The 23,722-nt window shown below is 43.8% G+C and overlaps 1 protein-coding gene across 1 annotated transcript in view; it reads left to right on the top strand.

Annotated features, from left to right (window-relative positions):
- LOC141071449 (heparan sulfate glucosamine 3-O-sulfotransferase 3A1-like) overlaps window positions 1–8,089 on the top strand; it is a 206,743-nt gene extending 198,654 nt beyond the window's left edge. Inside the window, exon 2 of the mRNA XM_073559621.1 lies at window positions 4,404–8,089. Within this exon, the coding sequence (XP_073415722.1) occupies window positions 4,404–5,025 (622 nt within the window). The 3' untranslated portion in view covers window positions 5,026–8,089. The remainder of the gene's footprint in view (window positions 1–4,403) is intronic.
- Window positions 8,090–23,722: the final 15,633 nt, after the last annotated feature.

The raw sequence follows: 23,722 nt of genomic DNA, 5'->3' as shown, positions 1-23,722 counted from the left end.
CAGATAACCGCTGCTGCGATGTCAGTGCCTGCTGCGGATCCTTCTCCTTATCTGAACTATTGCCAGCACCACCCTCCTCCCCCAATGGATGTCAATCTGGGTCCAGAACTGGGTCATCCATCACCTCCTCTTCAAAGTCATCTGCACCTTCCCTCTGTGTCACCATGTAAGGTGGCATAGTATGCGGGAAGGGGCACCTGAGTTTCATCAGGGTCAGATTCTGGCTCAATAGACCACGAGGGCAAAGTAGTGCTCTGGGTCGATGTACCAGCAGAATCATCTAGCAGTGGCTGTGCATCAGTGCACTCCATGTCAGATTCATCTTGGACTGGGGAATTCTGGATTTGACTGGATAACCCAGGCATGGTATGTGAAAAGAGTTCCATAGTGTAATCTGAAGTGTGGGCTGCCGCATCCTTAACTTTTGGTGGTGGTGAAGGACACAAGGAAAGGTGTTTTTCCTGACCAGAACCCTGCACTGACGACTCTGTGCTTGCAGGTTTCGAACATTCAGAAGAGGAGGCAATAGAGCTGGTGGCTGTTTCGGCGATGTACGCCAAAACCTGTTCCTGATGCTCTGGCTTTAAAAGCGGTTTTCCTACTCCAAGAAAAGGGAACCTTACAGGCCTTCTTGGGCCAGACGATGAGGCAGGCTCAACACCTCCTGCCTTAGCTGCTATTGTGCTTTTGCCAGAACCTGGTGCACCACCACCATCAGTACCAGCTGCGCCCCCCCTGCCCACGTCCGCGGACTCTCCCACCATACTTCCTCTTGTTTGGGAAAATGTACGAAAAATACCAGCAGAGAGATAGTACTGTATGAGGAACATCCAGCTGTGTAAGGTGTATTAAAAAAATTAAATCTACGTATATATTTTGTTAGTCACAGACGCTCACCCAGTATGTATTTGACTGTAATCCAACAAGCAGATATAGGAACTGTATCAGAAGTGTACAGCTGTAGGCGTTTTTTGTGTAACTAACAATCTCCATATATATATTTACGGAGAGTCACACACACACGCTTACTCTGTATAGATGTGACTGTAATGCGAATGGCAGATATATAATACTGTTTGAGAATCGGACAGTTCTATACGGTGTCTGCATGGAAAATTGTCAATCTCCGTCTATTTGTATACGGAGTGACACACGCTGTCTCTGTCTAGTTTTAACCGTTATCAAACAGCAGATATACGAAACTGTTTGAAAAGCAGACAGCTCTATAAGGTGTAGGTCTGGAAAAATGGAAAATCTCCTCGGTTTGTTTTTCCAGAGTCACACACAGCTTCTATTTGTCCGTGATACAAGGCGGTACATGGTAGTGTGAGGAGCGTACACCGCTATATGGTGTCTGTATGGAAAATTGTCAATCTCCATCTATTTTTATACGGACTGACACATGCTGTCTCTGTCTAGTTTTGACCATGATCAAACAGCAGATATATACGAAACTGTTTGAAAAGCGGACAGCTCTATAAGGTGTAGGTCTGGAAAAGTGGAAAATCTCCTCGGCTTGTTTTTCCAGAGTCACACCCAGATAGCTTCTATTTGTCCGTGATACCAGCTGGTACACGGTAGTGTGTGAGGAGCGTACACCGCTATATGGTGTGTGAAAAAATGAACGCTCGGTAACTCACCAGAGCAAAATAATAAAAGTTGGAGTGCTTTGAAAAAAGCAGTTTGAACAGCAGTGTGCACACAGCAATGCAGCTATCAGGTAGCCTTAAAAGGCAGCCTAATCACCACCAGCGCTGCTGCACACAACAAAAATCCTCCCCTTTCACTGCACACTAACTGTACAGTGAAAAGCGCTATCAGCAGAAGCAATTTTTTTTTCTTCTTCCCTGCCTAACGCTCTCCCTATTCAGAATCAGCAGCAGCACCTCTCCCTATTCTAAGATCGGCAGAAGTAAGATGGCGGTCGGCGGTCACGGCCTTTTATACCCACTGTGACGCCACACAAAGCCAGCCAATCACTTCAATGCCCTTCTCTAAGATGGTGGTGACCGCTGCCCATGTCATCGCGTTGCCCAGTGTGCGTCCTCCATCATTGGCTGAGAAAAGGTGCAGGAAGCATTATTTGAAACACGACTTTGGTGCTAGGTGACCTCATGGCCGACCTCACGCTATGGTCGGGCTTTGATCGGCGAAACCCGACTTTAGCTAAAGTCGGCTATTTTTAAATTTGACCGACCAGTTTCGCTCAACTCTACTCGTGGCTAATAAATAGTTCTTTTGTCTGCTTTTTCACCATTTTGGAATTCTACCTTCTATTTTTACATGTGCTTGTGTTTGTGGGTCTGCACCCAATGTTGATGATTTGTGCTGCTCTCATTTTTTGTTTTCATAGATAGATGAGAGATAGAAAGAAATGAGATTGTTGGATAGATGGATAGATACTGCACACTTTCATCTTGTTTTTTGTGTATTCTAGCAATATCCCAGAAGCTTAGGAGCTAGAGATGAGCGGATCATTTTGGGAGACTCCATTCCAGCGTCCATAGAATCATAAAGTCATAGGATGTTAGAGTTGGAAGGGACCTCCAGGGTCATTGTGTCCAACCCCCTGCTCAATGCAGGATTCACTAAACCATCTCAAAGTCCAGGTCAATGACACGTGGCAGCTAAGTGAGAGGCCTGCGAATCTCTTACCTTTTGGCATCCCTGGCACGGCTTTTGGTTAGGCAGGTGCAATGTCATCTGTGCGTCACATTGCACAGCTAATGAACTGCCAGCACAGACAAATCAAATGCTACATCAGGCACATCTAAAGTTAAGCGATTCGCTGGCCTCCCATCTAACCAACAGGTGCCACTGACATCAGGGGTGGACATATCATTGGTGCAACCTATGCAGCCACACATGGGCCCAAGATGTCAGGGGCGGCCACTTCCACCTCCAAAGCAGCAAAACCTTCTGTCACAGACACATTATTGGAGTGCAAAAGTGCCCATAAACTGTACTTCCACAGGGGCTCTAGTCTGTCTGTGCCCTCCCCTGACTAACCTGGACGCTGGACTGGAGTCACACAAATCTATCCCCTCTTCTCTAATAGCAGCCCCTTCAAACAGTCGATCAACCAGGGTACTGAATAATATTTGTGGCTAATATAAGGCTTTCCATCAATTTAAAAGAACTGGAACACCCTGTTAGAGGTCTTGTTTCTTTGGGTAGTAAAGACAATTTTTGGGGGGATTTTTTTGATAATTATAACTTTTTCACATGTGAAACAACATGTGTTGGGTAATGGTTTGATGTTAGGGGGTTGTGAAGCGGTGGCACATTTTTGTGATCATCATCAGACGGTAATATTTCACTGAGATCCCGAGAGAGGTGACTGTTTCAAAGATAAATTAGAGCTTTGTAGCATTAGCAAATTGGTCTAATTATCTTATGTGCCCTGGGCTCCCGGTGTCAGCTGCAGTTTGGCTGCGTTATTGGAAGTGCTAATTGTCTCTTTAGAGTAACGAGAGGGGGGTTTAAAACTTTTTGGATCCAAATGTCTCTGCTCCTCTCATTCACAACTTAAGGCAAGAAGTAACTTTTTATTCTTGCAAGAACTTATATCTAATTTTTTTTTTTAATTTCTGGAAAAATATACTTTGACCTTTCATTTAGTTTGGGGAGAGATGATACTGCTGATTGAAAAGGCCTGGTGTATAGAGACATCTATTCAGGCAATGATCCAAGGGAAATAAATATGCAAATTAACTCTCCGACAGAAGGAAGAAAACGCTCTTACATCACCCTAACCAGACACCTATCTGGAGGCATCTGTTTCAGGTTGCTTTTTCTTTATCAGGATAGAATGGTTTGCTGGATGTAATGTCGTTGATGTTCTACTGGTTCTCATAGAAGATGCCAAACTAGTGTGTGGAGATTTACAGGCAATGCTCCAAGTATGAAAAACAGCTCTCCTCCAGAAGGAAGGTGGATCACATTACTCAACTAGAGATTCCACCAAAAGTGAAAGGGTCAAGATCCCCAAAGCAGTAGCCAAGAGGTGTAGGTATAGATAGTGTAGTGAGTCAACGATAAGGAATCTTAATTAAAATATATTAGAGAAGATATAGGATTATTAAATAGATAGGCATTTAGGATTAAAATAAATGTTTGTTTTGGACCATCCCTTTTAGCTGCCATCAGGGATGTCTGGCTGCAGCTTTCTCTTCTCTCCCAGGTCCAATTACATGAAAACTCAGCCATTTGAGCAACTTTCTGGTGAGGAGGGATAATTGTCAGCCATCCAAATTGTAGGATCAGCTCTAGAATTGGAACTCTCTTTTCAAGGGAATTGGGTCTTTTCTTGTCATGTTTGGATTGTTGCCATGAGCTAATTGTTTGCAATTATATTATTCATTGGATTCTGTTTGCTAATTTACTGTATTATTTTTATCTAGGGAGTTGATGCCGAGGACGTTGGACGGTCAGATCACCATGGAAAAGACCCCCAGTTACTTTGTGACGAAGGAGGCTCCATCTCGAATCTCTGTCATGTCAAAGGATGCTAAGCTGATTGTGGTGGTGAGGGATCCGGTAACTCGTGTCATATCTGATTACACCCAGACGTTGTCCAAGAGGCCGGACATCCCCACATTTGAGAGTTTGACATTTAAAAACAGAACTACGGGTCTTATCGACATCTCGTGGAGTGCCATCCAGATCGGCATCTACGCCAAGCACTTGGAGAACTGGCTCCAGTATTTCCCTATGAGTCAGATCCTCTTTGTGAGTGGGGAGAGACTGATCACAGATCCTGCCGGAGAACTGGGACGTGTCCAGGATTTCCTGGGACTTAAACAAATCATCACAGACAAACATTTTTATTTTAACAAGACTAAGGGTTTTCCATGCCTGAAAAAGGCTGAGGGAAGCAGCAAACCCCATTGTTTGGGCAAAACCAAGGGCAGGACTCACCCCTACATAGACCCAGAAGTCGCACAGAGATTACGCAGGTTCTACCGGCCATTTAATATGAAGTTCTACCAAATGACTGGCCAGGACTTTGGCTGGGACAGCTGACAGACATAGAATATATAATATACACAATATATTTTTTTAGTGTCACCTTTTCCTACATATAAGACATGTATTTTGTATGCTGTATGACAACTTTTATTTCACATAATGAATTTAAAGTCTTATTTAATGACCTCTTTATGTTTAGAATTGTTTCACTTCTTAGTAGAAGCTTTTTAGTTGTCTCTTTGTATATTTTTTATATTTACAGGACCTTATAACAGTAATTTTTATTTATATAGCGCTAACATATTCCGCAGCACTTTACAATTAAGCGGGGACATGTACAGACAATAAATTCAATACAAGTTATGACAATTTAAACAGTGACATTAGGAGTAAGGTCCCTGCTCGCAAGCTTACAATCTACAAAGAAATGGGGGGACACAGTAGGTAAAAAGTGCTTTTTATTTCAGGTCTGGCAATTATAATAAATAGGGATTTTCATATAAAGCTGCATGATCCGGTCATCAGCCCATGTGTTTAAGTGCAATAGTCAAGTATCAAGTGCAGTTATCGTGTGCATGGCGGGTGTGGAGACAGATGAATAGTAGGGTGCAGATTCAGAATAATATTTGGAAGGAGGGAACAGGGCAAAGTTAGTTTACTGAGTAGTTGATGTGGTAGGCTTGTTTGAAGAGATGGGTTTTCAAAGTGCGCTTGAATAGGTCGGGGCTAGTTATCAGTCTGATCGTCTGGGGAAGTGCATTCCAGAGAGCTGGCGCAGCACGAGAGAAGTCTTGGAGACAGAGGTGCGAAGTTTGGATTACGGGGGATGTTAGTCTTAGGACATTTGTAGAACAGAGGGCACGTATAGGGCGATAGACAGAAATGAGAGAGGAGATATAAGGCGGTGCAGAACTGTGGAGAGCTTTGTGGGTGAGAGAAATGAGTTTATACTGGACCTTAAAGTCAATGTCATAGAAAATACCAAATAATTCCCGTTTGTGACTTGATAATGTGTGCCCATGAGGTACTGCAGCAAATGCATACTTAGGACACATCTTCTACCTACTCTCCCCTCAATGTTGATAAGTTTAGAAAGGCAAAAATATTTGGTGCCATTTTGTATCCCCAGAATTGAAAGTATTCCTCTATCCATAGTATAGATGATAACTTATCGATCACTGGATATCCGACTGTTGCGAACCCAAGTAACTTAGAGAACGAGTTTCATCGTGAATGAATCGAAGGTCCATACGCAACCTGTATTCATTGTCTATAAGACGATTTCAGGGTTCCGACCTCCGACCTTTCAATTCTGGGAACACCCTTTTAAACACAGTTATCATCAATGTGATCACTTGTACCATTTACGCTCTTCTATTTTACCGAGCCACGTTGAAGATTTGCACTTTATGTGACTTTATGTAAAAAGCACTTTGGGCCATGCACTTCCTAGAGTCCGATTTATTAATGCTCCAGCAAGGTGTAGAACCCTGTGAGCTTTTTTACCCCTCTTTTCTGAGAATTAAACTCTAATTACATTAGGAGGTCTAGTCTGTATAATATAATCACTGACTGGTAACCAACTTACAATTTTACTTAAAAAAATGCTTTGTCCCAATTAATTTGCACAGCACTGTAATTTTGGTCCGAATTGAAAGGTCCCGATTTCCTGTAAAGATGTTTATTATATTCTCAGGTCTCTCCTGTCCAGAAAGCCTAATAAATGAAGCTGACGGAAGGAATTATAAAAAAAAAAATCATACTCACCTGTCCTAGGCCTGCCACCACAACTCCCTGGTCGTTTCCATACTCGCTACCTCCAGTCTTTGGATTTTCCAGGGATTATTATGTTTCCTTCAGTAAAGTAAGGTGTGACACAACGTCATTAATGTCAGTGACTTGTGTCGTTCCCATTGGGACTGTATGAAGCCTAGTGAGCACTGGAGGATTCATAGTCCTGAGGGAACATTGAGAGGACTGGACGGGTGCAATGGCAGGACAAGTGGTGGGCAGGTAGATCAGGTTAGAAAAATGTTTGTTTTTATAACCGCTTCCAAAAGAATGAATCAGTTATGAATTGATTTTCTCACCTCTGTAAGGGACTGTACTATACCTCTTTGATTTGATATGAAATCCAAAATAAAAGAAATTGTTCTAAATTAACTATTGTTTCTAAACAAGATTATAAATGTGGCCTTCAACCTTAACTCCTGGCTTGTCATATCCCAAAATCAGTGGCGCAAAATGGCCGGCTTTGAAAAAAAACCCAAAAAGCATGGTTTTGTGATACTCTGTCAGGAGATATGTACTGTATGCACTATATGTGCTTATTTGTGTCCATCCAGTGGTTGTGATATGAATTGCAGCTGTTTAGAGTTTTGCTATCTTGTCGCAATAATGTATTGAATTTACAAACCGGGGCCCTTAGTGAAATTTGCTGAGAGGTACAGTAACGATGGACACATAAAAGACCTACAACTCCACAGTAGCAAGCAAAAGATATCCCCCATTCTTCTTTACCGACCCCATACAGGTCTGTTGTGTGCATGACCCCATAGGCACCATTATATAATTGAAGCACAGAGTGCTCCCTGTATTCTAACCACCAACATGGCTGCATCCTGCTTATGCAAGAATCACCAACATTTACTAAGATTTGCAGAAACTTTTTGAAAAGTTATCAGTAATTTCGAGAACTGTTTATACCGGTTTCAGGCATTTCTGTCAAGTTACAATTTTACCTTTCAAACATATAATTTAGATGCATTTGTTTTACAATTAACACGTCTGATTATTCTGCTAAATTACCCACAAATAATTGTGTTTTCTCTATTCCCCGCAGTTTGTTTTTATGATTACTTTATTTCAGTAACACATGCGGTAAATGGCTGCATTTATCTCACCGGAGAATTCTGTCTTTTTCTCTTTTAATTGTCGCCTCCCGCATTGCTATGATTTACTCACAGTATTGATGCAGATTTAAAGGGCAATACCTCCATCATTTTCCTATTGACTATTTTATGCTTAAAAGCAGCAAAGCCCTATGTTTAATATCTGTTAAAAATTGCCTTATGTAAATACTGAGAAAAAATCTATCTTAATAAAGTAGTATTTCATTTAGCCGATCACTGAACTTTCAGAACTTGATTTCTATAGGATATACATATATAGTACTGGTCAAAAGTTTGGACACACCTATTCATGCAAAGGTTTTCCTTATTATTGGAATGTGCACATTTTTAGATTCAGACTGAAGGCAGCAAAACTATGAAGGAAAAGAGGAGTAAAGAAACATATGTGAATCAAACCAGAATATGTACTACACCGTAGATTCTTCAAAGTACATCCCTATAAGACTAAGTTCACATAGTGTTTAAGCCTATGGTCAATGGTTCCGTCGGGGTTAACATCTGAAGCCCTAGACAATGAGATTTGGGCATATGTACTGATGTGGCTATTGACAATAATGATACAGACAGAGACATTGTGCTCTGGCAGACATAATTTCCAGCTGTATATGCTTATGGCGGGCTCCAAGACGCAGTCGACCATGTCTTAGAGCTTGCCGCAAGAAGGCATATACAGCTGAAAATGATGTCCACCAGAGCACACAATGTCTTTGTATCATTACAGTCAATGGTCTGTCAGCGCACACCCCAAATCCCATTTTCTAAGGCTTCAGACACAAGTTCTGATGGAGCTACTGACCATAGGCTAATACACGATGTAAATATAGCCTTAATCTTATTACAACTTTGCACCCTGTTAGGATTCTCTCAAGGGACTTCATCAAGTCATTAACTGGAAAGGCTTCCAATGAACAGTTTGCTTCATCAAGAGATCATTTGTGAAATCACCAGCCTTCAGAAAGTGTTTGTGACCATTAGGCATGTTTTGCAGAGATCGTGCTGGTACACAGCTCCATACAGTATGACTGATTGTGGAAACTTCACACTAGACCTTGGAAATCAAGGTCCCAGAGTCTGGAGAAAGAGTGGAGAGGCCACAATCCAAGCTGCTTGAGGTCATGTGTGAAGTTTCCACAATCAGTGATGGTTTGGGAGCCATGTCATCTGCTGGTGTAGGTCCACTGTGTTTTATCAGGACCAAAGTCAGCGCGGTCGTCTACCAGGAAATATTAGAGCACTTCATTCTTCCCTCTGCCGACAAGCTTTTTGGAGATGGAAATTGAATTTTCCAGCAGGACTTGGCACCTGTCCACACTGCCTAAAGTACCAACACCTGGTTTACAAACAACAGTATCACTGTGCTTGATTGGCCAGCAAACTCGCCTGACCTTAACCTCATAAAGAATCTATGCAGTATTGTCAAGAGGAAGATGAGAGACACCAGACCCAACAATGTAGACAAGCTGAAGGCTGCTATCAAAGCAACCTGGGCTTCCATAACACCTCAGCAATGCCACAGGCTGATCGCCTCCATGCCACACTGTATTGATGCAGTAATTGATGCCAAAGGAGCCCCGACCAAGTACTGAGTGCATTTACTGAACATACATTTCAGTAGGCCAACATTTCGAATTTTAAAATCATTTTTCAAGCTGGTGTTATAAAGTATTCTAATTTACTGAGATAATGACTTTTGGGTTTTCATTGGCTGTAAGCCATAATCATCAACACTAACAGAAATAAACACTTGAAATAGATCACTCTGTGTGTAATGACTGTATAATATGAGTCTCACTTTTTGTATTGAAGAACTGAAATAAATTAACTTTTTGATGATATTCTAATTTTGTTAGAAGCACCTGTATGTCAGTTTTTGATCCGAATCATGGATCAAAATTGCCCATATAAGTCTATGGGTCCATGAAAATCACAGACAGGGCACAGATTCGATCCGTGTGCCATTCACGTACTGTCTGTTATGAACATTAAAATTGCAAAGGGTCAGAGAAGCTGTGCCATTTCTTTTTTCTATATGAGAAATTCACTGATGAAGATCTGATCCAAGGCATTAACAATCATTCAGATGTCCATAATTTTTCTCATACATAAATACAAGTTTCGAGTTTCATCAGGGTTTTCTTCGTGTCAATCTTTAATGTCAATGTTTCATCAGTGATTTTTCAAGAATGAAAAACAACTGGACAGCTTCTCCTATCCATTACAATGTTAATGTTAATCATGGACAGCTCAAGTGTTGCACGCTGACGAGATCTGCTGTTAGTCCCTGATTTTCACGGTCTTATAGACTTATATTGGCAATTTTGATTTGTGACCCGGATAAAAAAAATGGTATTTCTCGCACAACAGCCAAACCAGACATTAATCTATGTAGGAGAGGAACCTTTTTCTGTTTCCTTTTTTCGGTGCCGATACCGGTTGTGAAATGCAAAACTGGGTGTAATGATGAAGCATTCATATTCGATTAGGCAACTGAAGAGTCAACCCGCATGGCATTCTGGGTCACGGCAATGCAGTATTTGACAATAACAACAGTTTAGTGCAGAACAGAACGCGGCATAATAGGGATCCATTAGGCTGCCGATCACATTGCTGCCGGGAAAATTGTTTTAATGTGCAAAAATTGTCAGTGTCTTATTACAGGAGGAACTGATGGGATTTGCTTTTAGCGAAGTGAAGTCCTCGGCGAATCCATACAGAGTAGGACAAAGCGAAACCCACAGGTATTAAGACGCTGGTATGACGATCATCTTGTACACAAATAAATTGCCTTTTAGAAAAAAAAAAGAGGAAAAAATAGAATATAGAGGATTTTCTGAAAGTCGGAAAGTTTTCAGCGGCTTTTACTGATAATCGCTAGGAGGAAAGTTTAATGATAATGATGAAGAGGAAAGAAAATCTGCAATTGTGTCACTTTGTGTATTGTGTATAATAGCCTTTTATGATGTTTTTATATTTTTTATGGTAAACTAGAGATACAGTCGTCACCTTTTGTGTTTAGTGGGAAAGTTGATCTTAGCTACAAAAAGGCTTCTGCCTCCAGTGAATTTATTTCTTTATTGTAGGAGATAAAAGTTGGGGCGAGGGTTCGTCACCTCCTTAAAATTAATGAGAGGTTGTCACAGTTTTGCCCCCATAACAGACCTCACTGTGTAGCAGGAGGCACACTCTACACATGTGGTTCCCAATCATCTGGACACAGAAATAATTACCTGCAACATGTACGTCATTTCCATGTCGGGAGGAACAGCATGCTGCCAGGAACAGGGACAGGTACCTAGTAATAAACCTCAATTATTCCTCCTGAAAATGCATACTGGATGATACAATTTTTCTTGCAAAATGATGTTTCCCTAACGACCTTATCCAATCAGTGCTGGTCAACTAAGTATGCAATTCAAAGGGATTATCCGGAACTTAGTGTTTTTTCCATTGGGCCAATAACCTACTGGTAGGTAGTTGCTACCTTACTACCTTTTCTGCCCAAGGATGATCGATTACAGTTTAGAGTAATCACGTACCGCTGCTGCCAGTGATTCTGCTTCTTCCGGTGACTTCACTTCGACAGAGCAGTTTATTATCTTCTGCTCTGCTCTGTGGACAGGGCGTCTACAGATTTCATACTGATATACAGAGGGCTTCCTTCTGCCAAACTGCAAAGAGCCAGCCGTCGATCAGCATTATTTCAGTAGTGACAACATTGAGAAAGCAGAGCGGAAGAGAAGAATCTGCTTTCTTGACGTGGTGTCACCAGAAAAAGGAGAATAACCAGAAGAAGTGGTCCATTACCATTCTGAATTGGAAGAGATCGTCGCAAGGCAGAACAGGTAGGTAGTTAGCTGTAGATGTTAGGTCAAAAGAGGCAGAAGAGTCAGCAGCCAGAGCCAGGTGGGATTTCAGAAGGGCAGAACAGTCACATAGTTAGCATCTACCTTTCTGTAACTGCTTAGCCCAACAAAAAAAAAATAACTAAAGTCATTGATAGTCCCTTTAACTTTCTTTTAGTAGGAAGTTTCTTGCCTCTTTAGCACTTGTGTGGCAGAGTCCCATGGGTTCTGGTCCAAAATTTGGACCTTGGCCCCACCTCCATGTTAGTAAAATGTAAGGGTCTTTTAAGACATTCGTTTAAGTGTCCTCCATATTGGCACCTTCCTGTAATAACGTATCCCATTCTTTCCCCTTCCAGTAATAATATCCCTCATCCTGGGCACCCTTCTGTAATAATGTCTCCTGTCCTGGCCCCTTTCTGTAATAACATCACCCTTCCTGTAATAATTTGTCTCATCCTAGGCCATGCCTGCAATAATATTACCTGTCCTAGGCCTCTTCCTGTTATAATGTCCCCCATCCTGGCCCCCTTCCTGGTATAATGTACCCTTCCTGGTATAATGTCCCCGATCAGGGCCCCTTCCTGCTATAATGTCCTGCGCCCTGAGTCCATTCCAGTAATAATCCTGGGGCCCTTCCTGGTATAATAACCCCTGCCTGGTATAATGCACTCCATCTTGTCCCCTTTCCTAGTTTACTGTTCCCATCCTATATTAATGTACTGCATCCTAGGTCCCTTCTTGGTATAATGATCCTATCCTGGAACCACGGGTCTACCTTCTGCACAAGCCTGATCTTTATGCCCCTGCCCTTTAGTGTCACCTATATGTTGCCACCCTGTTAGTCAATATGGAGAGTAATAAGTAGCCTTGAATCATGACTAGAAATTTAGCCAAACTAGAGTCTTCACAAAAAAGAAGGTGTAGCCATCTGTAGAGAGCGGGTTCTTACTCCTCATCAGCACTGAGCAGGGAACTTGTTGGCTGAGTACTGTTTCTTCATGTGGAGACCCTCAGTTGGTGTTAGGAGTCTTGCAGATTAGACAAGGCTCCCTGGAAAAATGGGCATGCATGTTAGGTCTCCTATAAGTGTAACCTGAGCTGTCTTTCTAAGGACACATATAGATAGTGATCTTGAAAGGTTATTGTCATGATCCCAGTGCAGGTTTTTGAGCTGCACGTCAGGGGTTAATGTCTGGAGCTCAGTGCAGGTTTTGACCTGCACACCTGGGGTTAATGATTGTGGCCTCTCTTTGGTTTTGGGAGAGCTTCTTAAACCCCTGGGAAGCTCAAATCCCTGCCAGTTATACTTTTGCCTTTGGCCAAGTATGCTGACCTCTGTGTGCCTGTGCCTGTTGCTATAGCTTGTTTATATGGTTCTGACCCGGTTCTATTCCCCGTTGTGAGTTTGCCTGTTGATTCTGTACTGTGCTATCCTCTCTGTGTATGACTCATTGCCTGTGATCTGACTACTCTCTGCTCGCCCCTCTTGTACCTTGCAGCTATCTCTGTGTATGACTCATTGGCTACGTCCTGACTATCCTCCCTTTCTATGCCCCTTGGTAACTTTGTCTCGCAGTTACCCTGCTTGGAGTTCTCTTGCAGCTCCTAGCTCTCTGGAGTTTAGGCCACGCCCCTAGCAGTCACGTGCTTCAGGTCCTGCGGCTCTGAAGTACGCATCTACTCGGCTGTTGCCAGCTCCACAGGTATCTTTGAGCACAGTTCGCTTTACTCAGGACACGCGCACTGGCTCAGTGAACAAGTTCAGTGCGGTGTTCCTGACAGTTATTGTCTGGATGATAGTTAATTTACATAGTTTATCTTCCCAGTGAGCATTGTTTGGATTATAAGACCCCCTACACCAGATGGAGGTCTCCACAAGGAGAGATGATCATAGAATTGTAGAGTTGGAAGGGACCTCCTGGGCCCATCTAGTCCAACCCCCTGCTCAAAGCAGGATTCGCTAAATCATCCCAGACAGATGTCTGTCCAGCCTCTTTTTGAAGACTTCTATTGAAGGAGAACTGACCACCTCTCATGGCAGCCTGTTCCACTCATTGATCACTTTAACTGTCAAAAAGTTTTTTGTAATATCTAATCTGTGTCTCCTCCCATTCAGTTTCATCCCATTGCTTCTAGTCTTTCCTTGTGCAAATGAGAATAAAGATGATCCTTCTATAATGTGACAGCCTTTGAGATATTTGTAGACAGCTATTAAGTCTCCTCTCAGTCTTCTCTTTTGCAAGCTAAACATTCCCAAATCCTGCAACCTTTCCTCATAACACAGGGTTTGCAGACCGGTCACCATTCTGGTCGCTCTTTTCTGAACTTGCTCCAGTTTGTTGATGTCTTTTTTAAAATGTGGCGCCCAAAACTGGACACAGTATTCCAGTGATGAAGGGAGATACTACAGTATATAGGAAAAGAAAAGAGGCAACATAAAAGTCACCAAGAGTAATTTATTCAAAGTTTACCAGGAGGAATAACAAAGTAAAATAACTTGCTTTTGGAAAAACAAGTATTTGTTAAAACCAATACATGCGGAGACCTAAAAGATCCACCTGAATTGGTTATTCTCAAAGAAATTCTGCTCCATTCATTGCCCATAGGATTGCCAAAAATAGTCTAGTACAACACTTGGCTTTCCCAGGCTCATAGACAGTGATGAAACAGGAGGCAAGCATGTGTACCTCTACAATATTCAAGACATCTTTTGTTTTTGCATAAGCCATAAGCTGGAAGAAAGGAAATTCTTCACGCTCAACTGGAGCAGTAATGTATATATCACCAGTTTTAGGATTTATCTCAAACAATCCAATAGGGTGCTGATCTAATCTTTGACCTGTGATGGAGTAGTAGATTTCATAATCTAATTGAGTGTCGGACTGGATCCGTTCAACGAAGCATGGATATTTTCCTCTATAGTTCTCATGGACTGAAAAGGGCATAGGGCGCCATCTTCTTTTTGTATGCTTTAGTAGTTTTCTGGCCTGTCTTGTTTTTCTAACCTTTGATTCAGTTACAAGCTTCACAGAAATAATCTTCTCAGATGAGGAAACTTCATCTTTCAGAATAATTCCGAATGACAGAGCATGATCAGGCATTATAATACGCTTCGTAGCATATATGGTGTAATAGGAATCCACATGTTCAACAACAAAATCAGGATTGTCTATTCCACAGATAACATCATTAAGATACATACATGATTTCAGGTTAACTTTGCCAACCGAATATCCGGAGTAGATAACATGTGGTACTGTGAGCTTCACTTTGTGGCATGACTTTCCCTAGACAACCAATGGCAGGAGCAGCGCCAGGAAGTAGCCCAGAAGACACAACCATCTGCACCCCATGATGAGCAGGTCGCGCAGCAGGTGAAGGGTTAGCCGCTACCGGTGTGAGGAGATGAAGGTTCACACTCCGCTGGCTTCCGTGTCAGTGTGGCTCTGTCCGTCCTTCCTGTGGGGTGTGCGGCTCCTCCAGCACTGCACACTCCATATATTCAAGACATTCAAGACATGAATGCAGAGCCCGATTCTTGGGGTTCCAGAGCTCAATTGTTGGATCATTAATGGTCTCGGGTCAGAGCAAATAGGTTGCCCTCCCAGGGCTGTGGGGTACTCGGTACCGGGCCGGTATCAGTGGGATGTGTCACAGCAGCGGTGACCCGGACCGTGGCCCTGGGCGCCCAAGTAATAGATAGATGTGAATGGTGGAATGTAGTTAAATGAATAGTTTGTGACGCCACCTGTGGTGTTCGGCAAGGGAGGTGTTAAGCCGACGCTGCAGACAGATCCTCCGGGACAGATGGTGTGGTGCAGCAATGATGTTATAGCCCTCCACAGGCAGGGCTGTTGTCCCAGGGCAGTGTAGATGTGGAGACACTTAGATGGTGTAGTGTTTGGCGCAGGGGATGTAGCAGTGCCAGGCGGACGGACGCAGGAAGTAATGGAGGACACCAAGGCATGTAGTTCCAACGCTTTACTCACAGTCTGTAGTGCCCGCTTCTGTGCCGTGTCCTCCGGGTCTGGGACTCAATCAACCTCCAGGCAAGATGGAATGCTCCCTTCCTCACTCCACCAACTTATGTGCCTTTTCCTGAACGTCTCCTCTATAGCGCCTTTTAGTGTGAAGATCTCCTAGTACTGTGTTACACTGGAGGTCCTCCTGACAGATGTTCCCAAGAACTCTACTTGCATGGCAGACAGCTGTAGCCTGCTTCGGGGACTCTCTACTCCTAGTCCCGGCTCTCTCTCTGTGTTGCTGTTATGCCCTCAAGTCTTAGATGGGAGTAGTGCATTTACAGCCCACTTCTCCACTGGTGCCTGCTGCAGAACCATTAGTGTCCATACAACCTCAGGGACCGGGCCCCGGCCTTGCGCTTAGAGCTTCTAGGCAGGGTTCTCTCCTAACCCACGTCCTCTGTGTTCCCTTTTACTCCTACGTTCCGTACTTGTCTTTTCCCTTCTATGGAAGCTCAGGCTTCAGTTCAATGTCCTTCTCCTTCTATCCTTTCCCGTGCCAGCTGGCTCAGATCACTGAGGCAGCTGCAGCACTCCTTCCTCCATCCCTCTTCCAGGGATCCCCACTCCTCCCGAGTGGCTTCCTCACTCAGACTCACTCACCGACTGACTGACTGACTGAACTGTTATCCTAAACCATCCCGCTCATATATATATTCTGAACTCCACCCACCTCCCAGCATGTCTAGTGTTCCAAGCAGGGAACCACTAATGGGGCTCTGCTTCTCTCTAAGCAAGGAGCCGCAATGTGATTTTGCTGAACTACTCTATTGTGTGGGGTGCGAGTGTTGGAGCGTGGTCAGGAGCCTCCAACTTACCTGGATGGTGGGGCACCACACCTTAGGAGAAGGTGCAGTACCTCTGGGGCGACTGAGCCTCAGGGGCGCCACACAAATTTTGGGCAATAAATGTTTATGTAGCTGCTGATTGTCTGAAAATCATTCAGAATCTGGTCTTCTTTTTGAGTCAATGGAGTTAACTAATTTTTCTGAAATATCTCAGTTTCACCTAAACCACTATTTGTCTTCCAGTCCAGCTTCTATAGACGCCGGCTGTGCTCAGAGGACACAAGAGAAAAGATTATTTTCCTGTCGAAAATGAACAAACTGTCAGCAGGAGAGATCAGAGTACATTTTAATGAGCTTTGCAAAAGAAGAAAATAAAGTGATAGAAGCTTTTCACCCTCGACGTGGGCTTAAAATAAATACATCCTGCCACAGCTGATTATCAGAGGAATAGAAAAAGAGGAAAGGAGAAGTTTAATACACAAATAACCCAGTTCTTCATATACTTATTGGAAAACACAACCCAGATTTTTAAATGTTCTCCACTGTTAAAAAGGTATCTAATTCCACACTTAGAAAAATAAAACATTGGGTGTTCCTTCACCTACTAAGCAGTTCAACTGAATTTGTGAAAAGCCAAATCAGCTCCTTCCATTGAGGCATCAAGTTCTTGCAGCAGATCCTTTAAAGGGAACCTGCCATGAGGATTTACATACCATTCCAGAGCTGGATTTCTCAGAAAATACAAACATTTCTGCAATCAAGGTAAAAATTTAGTCAGTATGAAAGCGCCTGTACATACAGATTCCATGCTATTAGTTTGAGGTGTAAAATCCTCATGACAGTTTCCCTAGTTCCTTGGTGTGGCCTTCATGTATCAGATTTGTTTTTCTGGCACATCCCATGTATGGGCAATAGTATTGAGATCTGGGGAATTTAGAGATAAGTCATCACCTTGATCTGTATGATGTTCCCCAGGCCATTCCTGACCCACCATTATCCAGCTGAAAGGGGCATGTAAAGATAGTAGAATGAGGTTCATGGGATACAGTGAAGAGCCGGAGGCAGAGAAGAGGTTAACAGAATTTACTTATGCAGGTTATATAGACGTACAAGGTGTACTCCGCATAGGGAGATCCGATCAAAAACAAAGTATCACAGGAACACTGAGGCAACAACAGAATTTGAGCAAAAACACAATATTTGGGGGAAAAAGGTGTACAAAAAAGGTGACTTATTGCTTGAAGTTCTTCTTGGGAAGAGGCTGGAAGATCTCCCGATGGCGTCTTAGATCATGGACAATGTCTCTGGCTCTGTTACGGAGGAACGAAATGCAATGTCTCCCGACCGTGCCGATGTATCCGGGCTCGATTGGCTTGAGTACACTGGAACACAGAAACAGTCTCTTTCATTGATTCCTTTGGGATGGTGCAGAACACGAACAGCAGGCAGGCCCGCAGACCACGGTAGCGTGTGAACCTCTGACGTACTCGCTATGAGCAAAGCGAGCAAAACTATCTTTCAACGGTGGCAGGAAGGATCTGTACGGTGCAGGAACGTCCGGAGGCAGCTCAGTCAGGACAGTTTATGGATGAGTCAATCCCCAAGGAACTAAAGGATGAGGTGTTAGCAGTCGGAGCAGTGGGGAGGGAGTCAACCTTCCCATTGTTCTCCAGTTGCCTTCCCACCAAATCTCTCCTGTTCCCAAGCTCATTCCCTTTTAACTTCCCCACACCCCCTGCTGTCCAGTGCAAAGGTCCTCCCCACTCAGAAGAATCATCCCCTGGCAACAGTGGTGACAGTCACAATAGTTTCGGCCCCAAAGTGTACAGGGAACCGCTGACTCTTTCCTGGCTCATCTTCTTACTGGCCCTGCCATTAGGTAATCCTCCACCCTGAAGACAGCAACATACACTGCAAAGGAAGTCATATGTGTCACATTCACATGATGCCAGGACACAAGGTATCCAGCAGAACATTGCCCCATTGCACTGTTTCTGCCGGCTTGTCTTCTTCCTATAGTTCATCCTGGTGCCATCCTCTCACCAGATAAGTGATGCACACACCCAGACATATACATGATCAATAAATGTTTATACCAGACTAGGTTACCTTCTACCATCACTCCATGGGTCACTTCTTATGCTCATATGCCCCATGTAGACAAAAGTGGACAAAAGTCTTTATAGCTTTGTGCCTGTGACTTTTTAATTAGTTTTTGCCTTATTTGCTCTTTTTGTGGGGACAGACCGGATTGGCTAGCCTTCGATGCAATGTACATCAGTTAGTGTAGGCCAGAAATGTCCTGTCACTAGTTCACTGGTTATCTCTCATTGGTTCACTTTTCATAGGTATTAACCTCCCCTTATCAGAAATACCCCAGCAAGATCTACTGTATGCAATGAACCAACTCTAAGACCTGCTGTATACCGGAAAAACAACACAAGGCATACTGTATACAGAGAACACCCCACAAGACCTGCATTATACCGGAATTAGCCTACAAAACATGCCATATAACAAAAGCACCCCACTAGACCTGCCATATATGGGGAACACACAAGACCTGCTGCATACCTGGAAGACCACACAAGACGTGTTGTATACCAGTAACATCTCATAAGACCTGCTGCATACCAGGAACACCCGATAAGACCTGCCATATACTGGGAACACTCCACAAGACCTGCCATATACCGGAAACAAGACCTGCTGCATATGGAGAACTCGCCACAAGAAGTTCCATTCACAGGGAACATTCCACAAGACCTGCCGTATACTGGGAACACCCCAGGAGACCTGCCGTATACCAGGAACACCCCCCAAGACCTGCCGTATACTGTGAACATCCCATTAAACCTTATATACTTACTTACTTCGCATCTCTCATATCCTCCCAGTCTCACAACCCTAAACAACTCTTCAACACTTTCAATTCTCTACTCCGTCCTACAGCACCTCCTCCCCCTCCTCTCATTTCAGCTGAAGACTTTGCCTCCTTCTTTAAGCAGAAGATCGACACGATCAGACAAAACTTTGGCCCGCAGCCCCAAATGCCCCTCTTAGCCGCTCAGCTCTGTTCTGCAAAAGCCAGCTACTCCACCATGACAGAAGATCAGCTCTACACCCTTCTGTCAAGATCACACCCCACCACTTGTGCCCTCGACCCACTCCCGTCTCACCTCATCCCTAACTTGGCCACAGTCTTCATCCCATCTCTAACACACCTCTTCAACCTTTCACTTACAAATGATGTCTTTCCCTCATCGTTCAAACATGCCTCAATCACACCCATCCTCGAAAAGCCCTCCCTTGATCCATCCTCTGTGTCTAACTATCGCCCGATATCTCTTCTCCCTTACGCCTCAAAACTACTGGAACAGCATGTATATCTTGAACTGTCCTCCCACCTCTCCTACTGTTCCCTCTTTGACCGGTTACAATCTGGCTTCCGACCTCATCACTCAACTGAAACTGCCCTAAAGTCACTAACGACCTACTAACCGCCAAGAGCAAGCAACACTACTCTGTCCTCCTTCTCCTGGACCTGTCCTCTGCCTTCGACACCGTAGATCATTCCCTCCTGCTACAGACTCTCTCATCTCTTGGCATCACAGACTTGGCCCTATCCTGAATCTCATCATACCTAACAGACGGAACATTTAGTGTCTCCCTCTCACACACCACCTCCTCACCTCGCCCCCTGTCTGTTGGTGTTCCTCAAGGCTCTGGCCTAGGATGCCTACTATTCTCCATCTACACCTTTGGCTTGGGACAGCTCATAGAATCCTACGGTTTGGAGTATCACCTCTATGCCGATGACATGCAGATCTTCCTATCTGGACCCAACCTCGCCTCCTTACTGACTGAAATCCCACAATGTCTGTCTGCTATCTCAGCCTTTTCTGCTCGCTTTCTCAAACTGAACATGGGCAAAACAGAATTCATAATCTTTCCCCCATCTCACTCTAGCCCTCCACCAGACCTATCCATCAATGTCAATGGCTGCTTTCTTTCCCCAGTCCCGTACGCTCGGTGCCTTGGGGTGATCCTCGACTCTGCGCTCTCATTCAAACCACATATCCAAGCCCTCGCCTCCTCCTGCCGCCTCAAACTCAAAAATATTTCCCCGATCCGCTCATTCCTCAACCACGAAACCGCAAAAACTCTAGTGCACGCTCTTATCATCTTCCGCCTCGACTACTGCAACCTCCTACTCTCTGGCCTCCCCTCTAGCACTCTGGCTCCGCTCCAGTCCATCGTGCACTCTGCTGCCCAACTAATCCACCTGTCTCCCCGCTATTCCCCAGCCTCCCCTCTATGCCAGGCCCTTCACTGGCTTCCTATTGCCCAGAGGCTCCAATTCAAAACCCTAACCATGACATACAAAGCCATCCACAACCTGTCTCCTCCATACATCTGTGACATGGTCTCTAGGTACCTACCCGCACGCAACCTTCGATCATCTCAAGATCTCCTTCTCTACTCCCCCTTATCTCATCTTCTCACAACCGCATACAAGACTTCTCCCGTGCTTCCCCCATACTCTGGAACTCTCTGCCGCAACATATCAGACTCTCACCATCAACGGAAACCTTCAAGAAGAACCTGAAGACCCACCTGTTCCGACAAGCCTACAGCCTGCAATGATCTTCGGTCTACTGAACCACCGCACGACCTGCTCTACCCTCTCCTACTGTATCCTCACCCATCCCTGTAGACTGTGAGCCCTTGCAGGCAGGGTTCTCTCTCCTTATATACTTGTGTGTCCCTTGTCTTACACATGTTTATTATACTTGTCTATATTTCCCCTTTTCTCATGTAAAGCGCCATGGAATAAATGGCGCTATATAAATGCATAATAATAATAATATACTGGGACAACCCCAGCAGTAGATCTGCTATATACTAGTAACGTCCCAGAAAACCAAAAATATACTGGTAACACCCCACAAGACCCACCATATACTGAGAACAAGGTAAGACTTTCCTTTTTGGATATGCTGTGTCCCAATTTTCGGCCCATCACAATTTCTTTGTAGCCATAGTTGCACAGATGCTTGCTCATTTTTTCAGCCCTCAAAGAATTGAGATGAACTGACTGTAACTTGCAGCCATATATACCTAATCTTCACTGCCTCTTTTGTTACTAGATAATTATTGTTAATTTCACTTGTCACCTCTATTAATGTTATGGATGATTGGTGTCTATGGCCGGGGTCACACTGGCGAGGAATACGGGAGAGTGAGAGGCGCAAAAAGCACGCATTAGACACGGACCAATGATTCTCTATGGGGTCCCTCGCACCAGCCGTATATTTCTCATCCGTATTCTACGCTCCGTGCCACTCGCAGCATGCTGCGATTGTCAGCGTACTACACCCGTAATACGCCAATGCAAGTCTATGGGTGCGCAAAAAATACGGATTACACACGGAACACACGTGTGACTTGCGAGAAATACGCACCTGGTGTCTTTTAGCAAAGCCGGCAATTCAGTGCGCTATACAGTAAACTCACACTGACAGGTTTAATAAAGAAATGAAAGAATAGATATAGACACATAGAATACATACAGTCATGGCCAAAAGTATTGACACCCCTGCAATTCTGTCAGATAATACTCAGTTTCTTCCTGAAAATGATTGCAAACACAAATTCTTTGGTATTATTATCTTCATTTAATTTGTCTTAAATGAAAAACACAAAAGAGAATGAAGCAAAAAGCAAAACATTGATCATTTCACACAAAACTCCAAAAATGGGCCGGACAAAAGTATTGGCACCCTCAGCCTAATACTTGGTTGCACAACCTTTGGCCAAAATAACTGCGACCAACCGCTTCCGGTAACCATCAATGAGTTTCTTACAATGCTCTGCTGGAATATTAGATCATTCTTCTTTGGCAAACTACTCCAGGTCCCTGATATTTGAAGGGTGCCTTCTCCAAACTGCCATTTTTAGATCTCTCCACAGGTGTTCTATGGGATTCAGGTCTGGACTCATTGCTGGCCACCTTAGAAGTCTCCAGTGCTTTCTCTCAAACCATTTTCTAGTGCTTTTTGAAGTGTGTTTTGGGTTATTGTCCTGCTGGAAGACCCATGACCTCTGAGGTAGACCCAGCTTTCTCACACTGGGCCCTAAATTATGCTGCAAAATTTGTTGGTAGTCTTCTGACTTCATAATGCCATGCACACGGTCAAGCAGTCCAGTGCCAGAGGCAGCAAAGCAACCCCAAAACATCAGGGAACCTCCGCCATGTTTGACTGTAGGGACCGTGTACTTTTCTTTGAATGCCTCTTTTTTCTCCTGTAAACTCTATGTTGATGCTTTTGCCCTAAAAGCTCTACTTTTGTCTCATCTGACCAAAGAACATTCTTCCAAAATATTTTAGGCTTTTTCAGGTAAGTTTTGGCAAACTCCAGCCTGGCTTTTTTATGTCTCGGGGTAAGAAGTGGGGTCTTCCTGGGTCTCCTACCATACAGTCCCTTTTCATTCAGATGCCGACGGATAGTACGGGTTGACACTGTTGTACCCTCGGACTGCAGGGCAGCTTGAACTTGTTTGGATGTTAGTCGAGGTTCTTTATCCAACATCCGCACAATCTTGCGTTGAAATCTCTTGTCAATTTTTCTTTTCCGTCCACATCTAGGGAGGTTAGCCACAGTGCCATGGGCTTTAAACTTCTTGATGACACTGCGCACGGTAGACACAGGAACATTCAGGTCTTTGGAGATGGACTTGTAGACTTGAGATTGCTCATGCTTCCTCACAATTTGGTTTCTCAAGTCCTCAGACAGTTCTTTGGTCTTCTTTCTTTTCTCCATGCTCAATGTGGTACACACAAGGACACAGGACAGAGGTTGAGTCAACTTCAATCCATGTCAACTGGCTGCAAGTGTGATTTAGTTATTGCCAACACCTGTTAGGTGCCACAGGTAAGTTACAGGTGCTGCTAATTACACAAATTAGAGAAGCATCACAGGATTTTTCGAACAGTGCCAATACTTTTGTCCACCCTCTTTTTTATGTTTGGTGTGGAATTATATCCAATTTGGCTTTAGGACAATTCTTTTTGTGTTTTTTCATTTAAGACAAATTAAATGATGATAATAATACCAAAGAATTTGTGTTTGCAATCATTTTCAGGAAGAAACTGAGTATTATCTGACAGAATTGCAGGGGTG

Source organism: Dendrobates tinctorius, unplaced genomic scaffold, assembly GCF_039654945.1.
Source record: "Dendrobates tinctorius isolate UK_male_01 unplaced genomic scaffold, ASM3965494v1 ptg000014l, whole genome shotgun sequence".
NCBI classification, from domain to species: Eukaryota; Metazoa; Chordata; class Amphibia; order Anura; family Dendrobatidae; genus Dendrobates; species Dendrobates tinctorius.
Note: the sequence above shows the minus strand (reverse complement) of the source record. Positions and strands in the feature narration are given on the sequence as shown.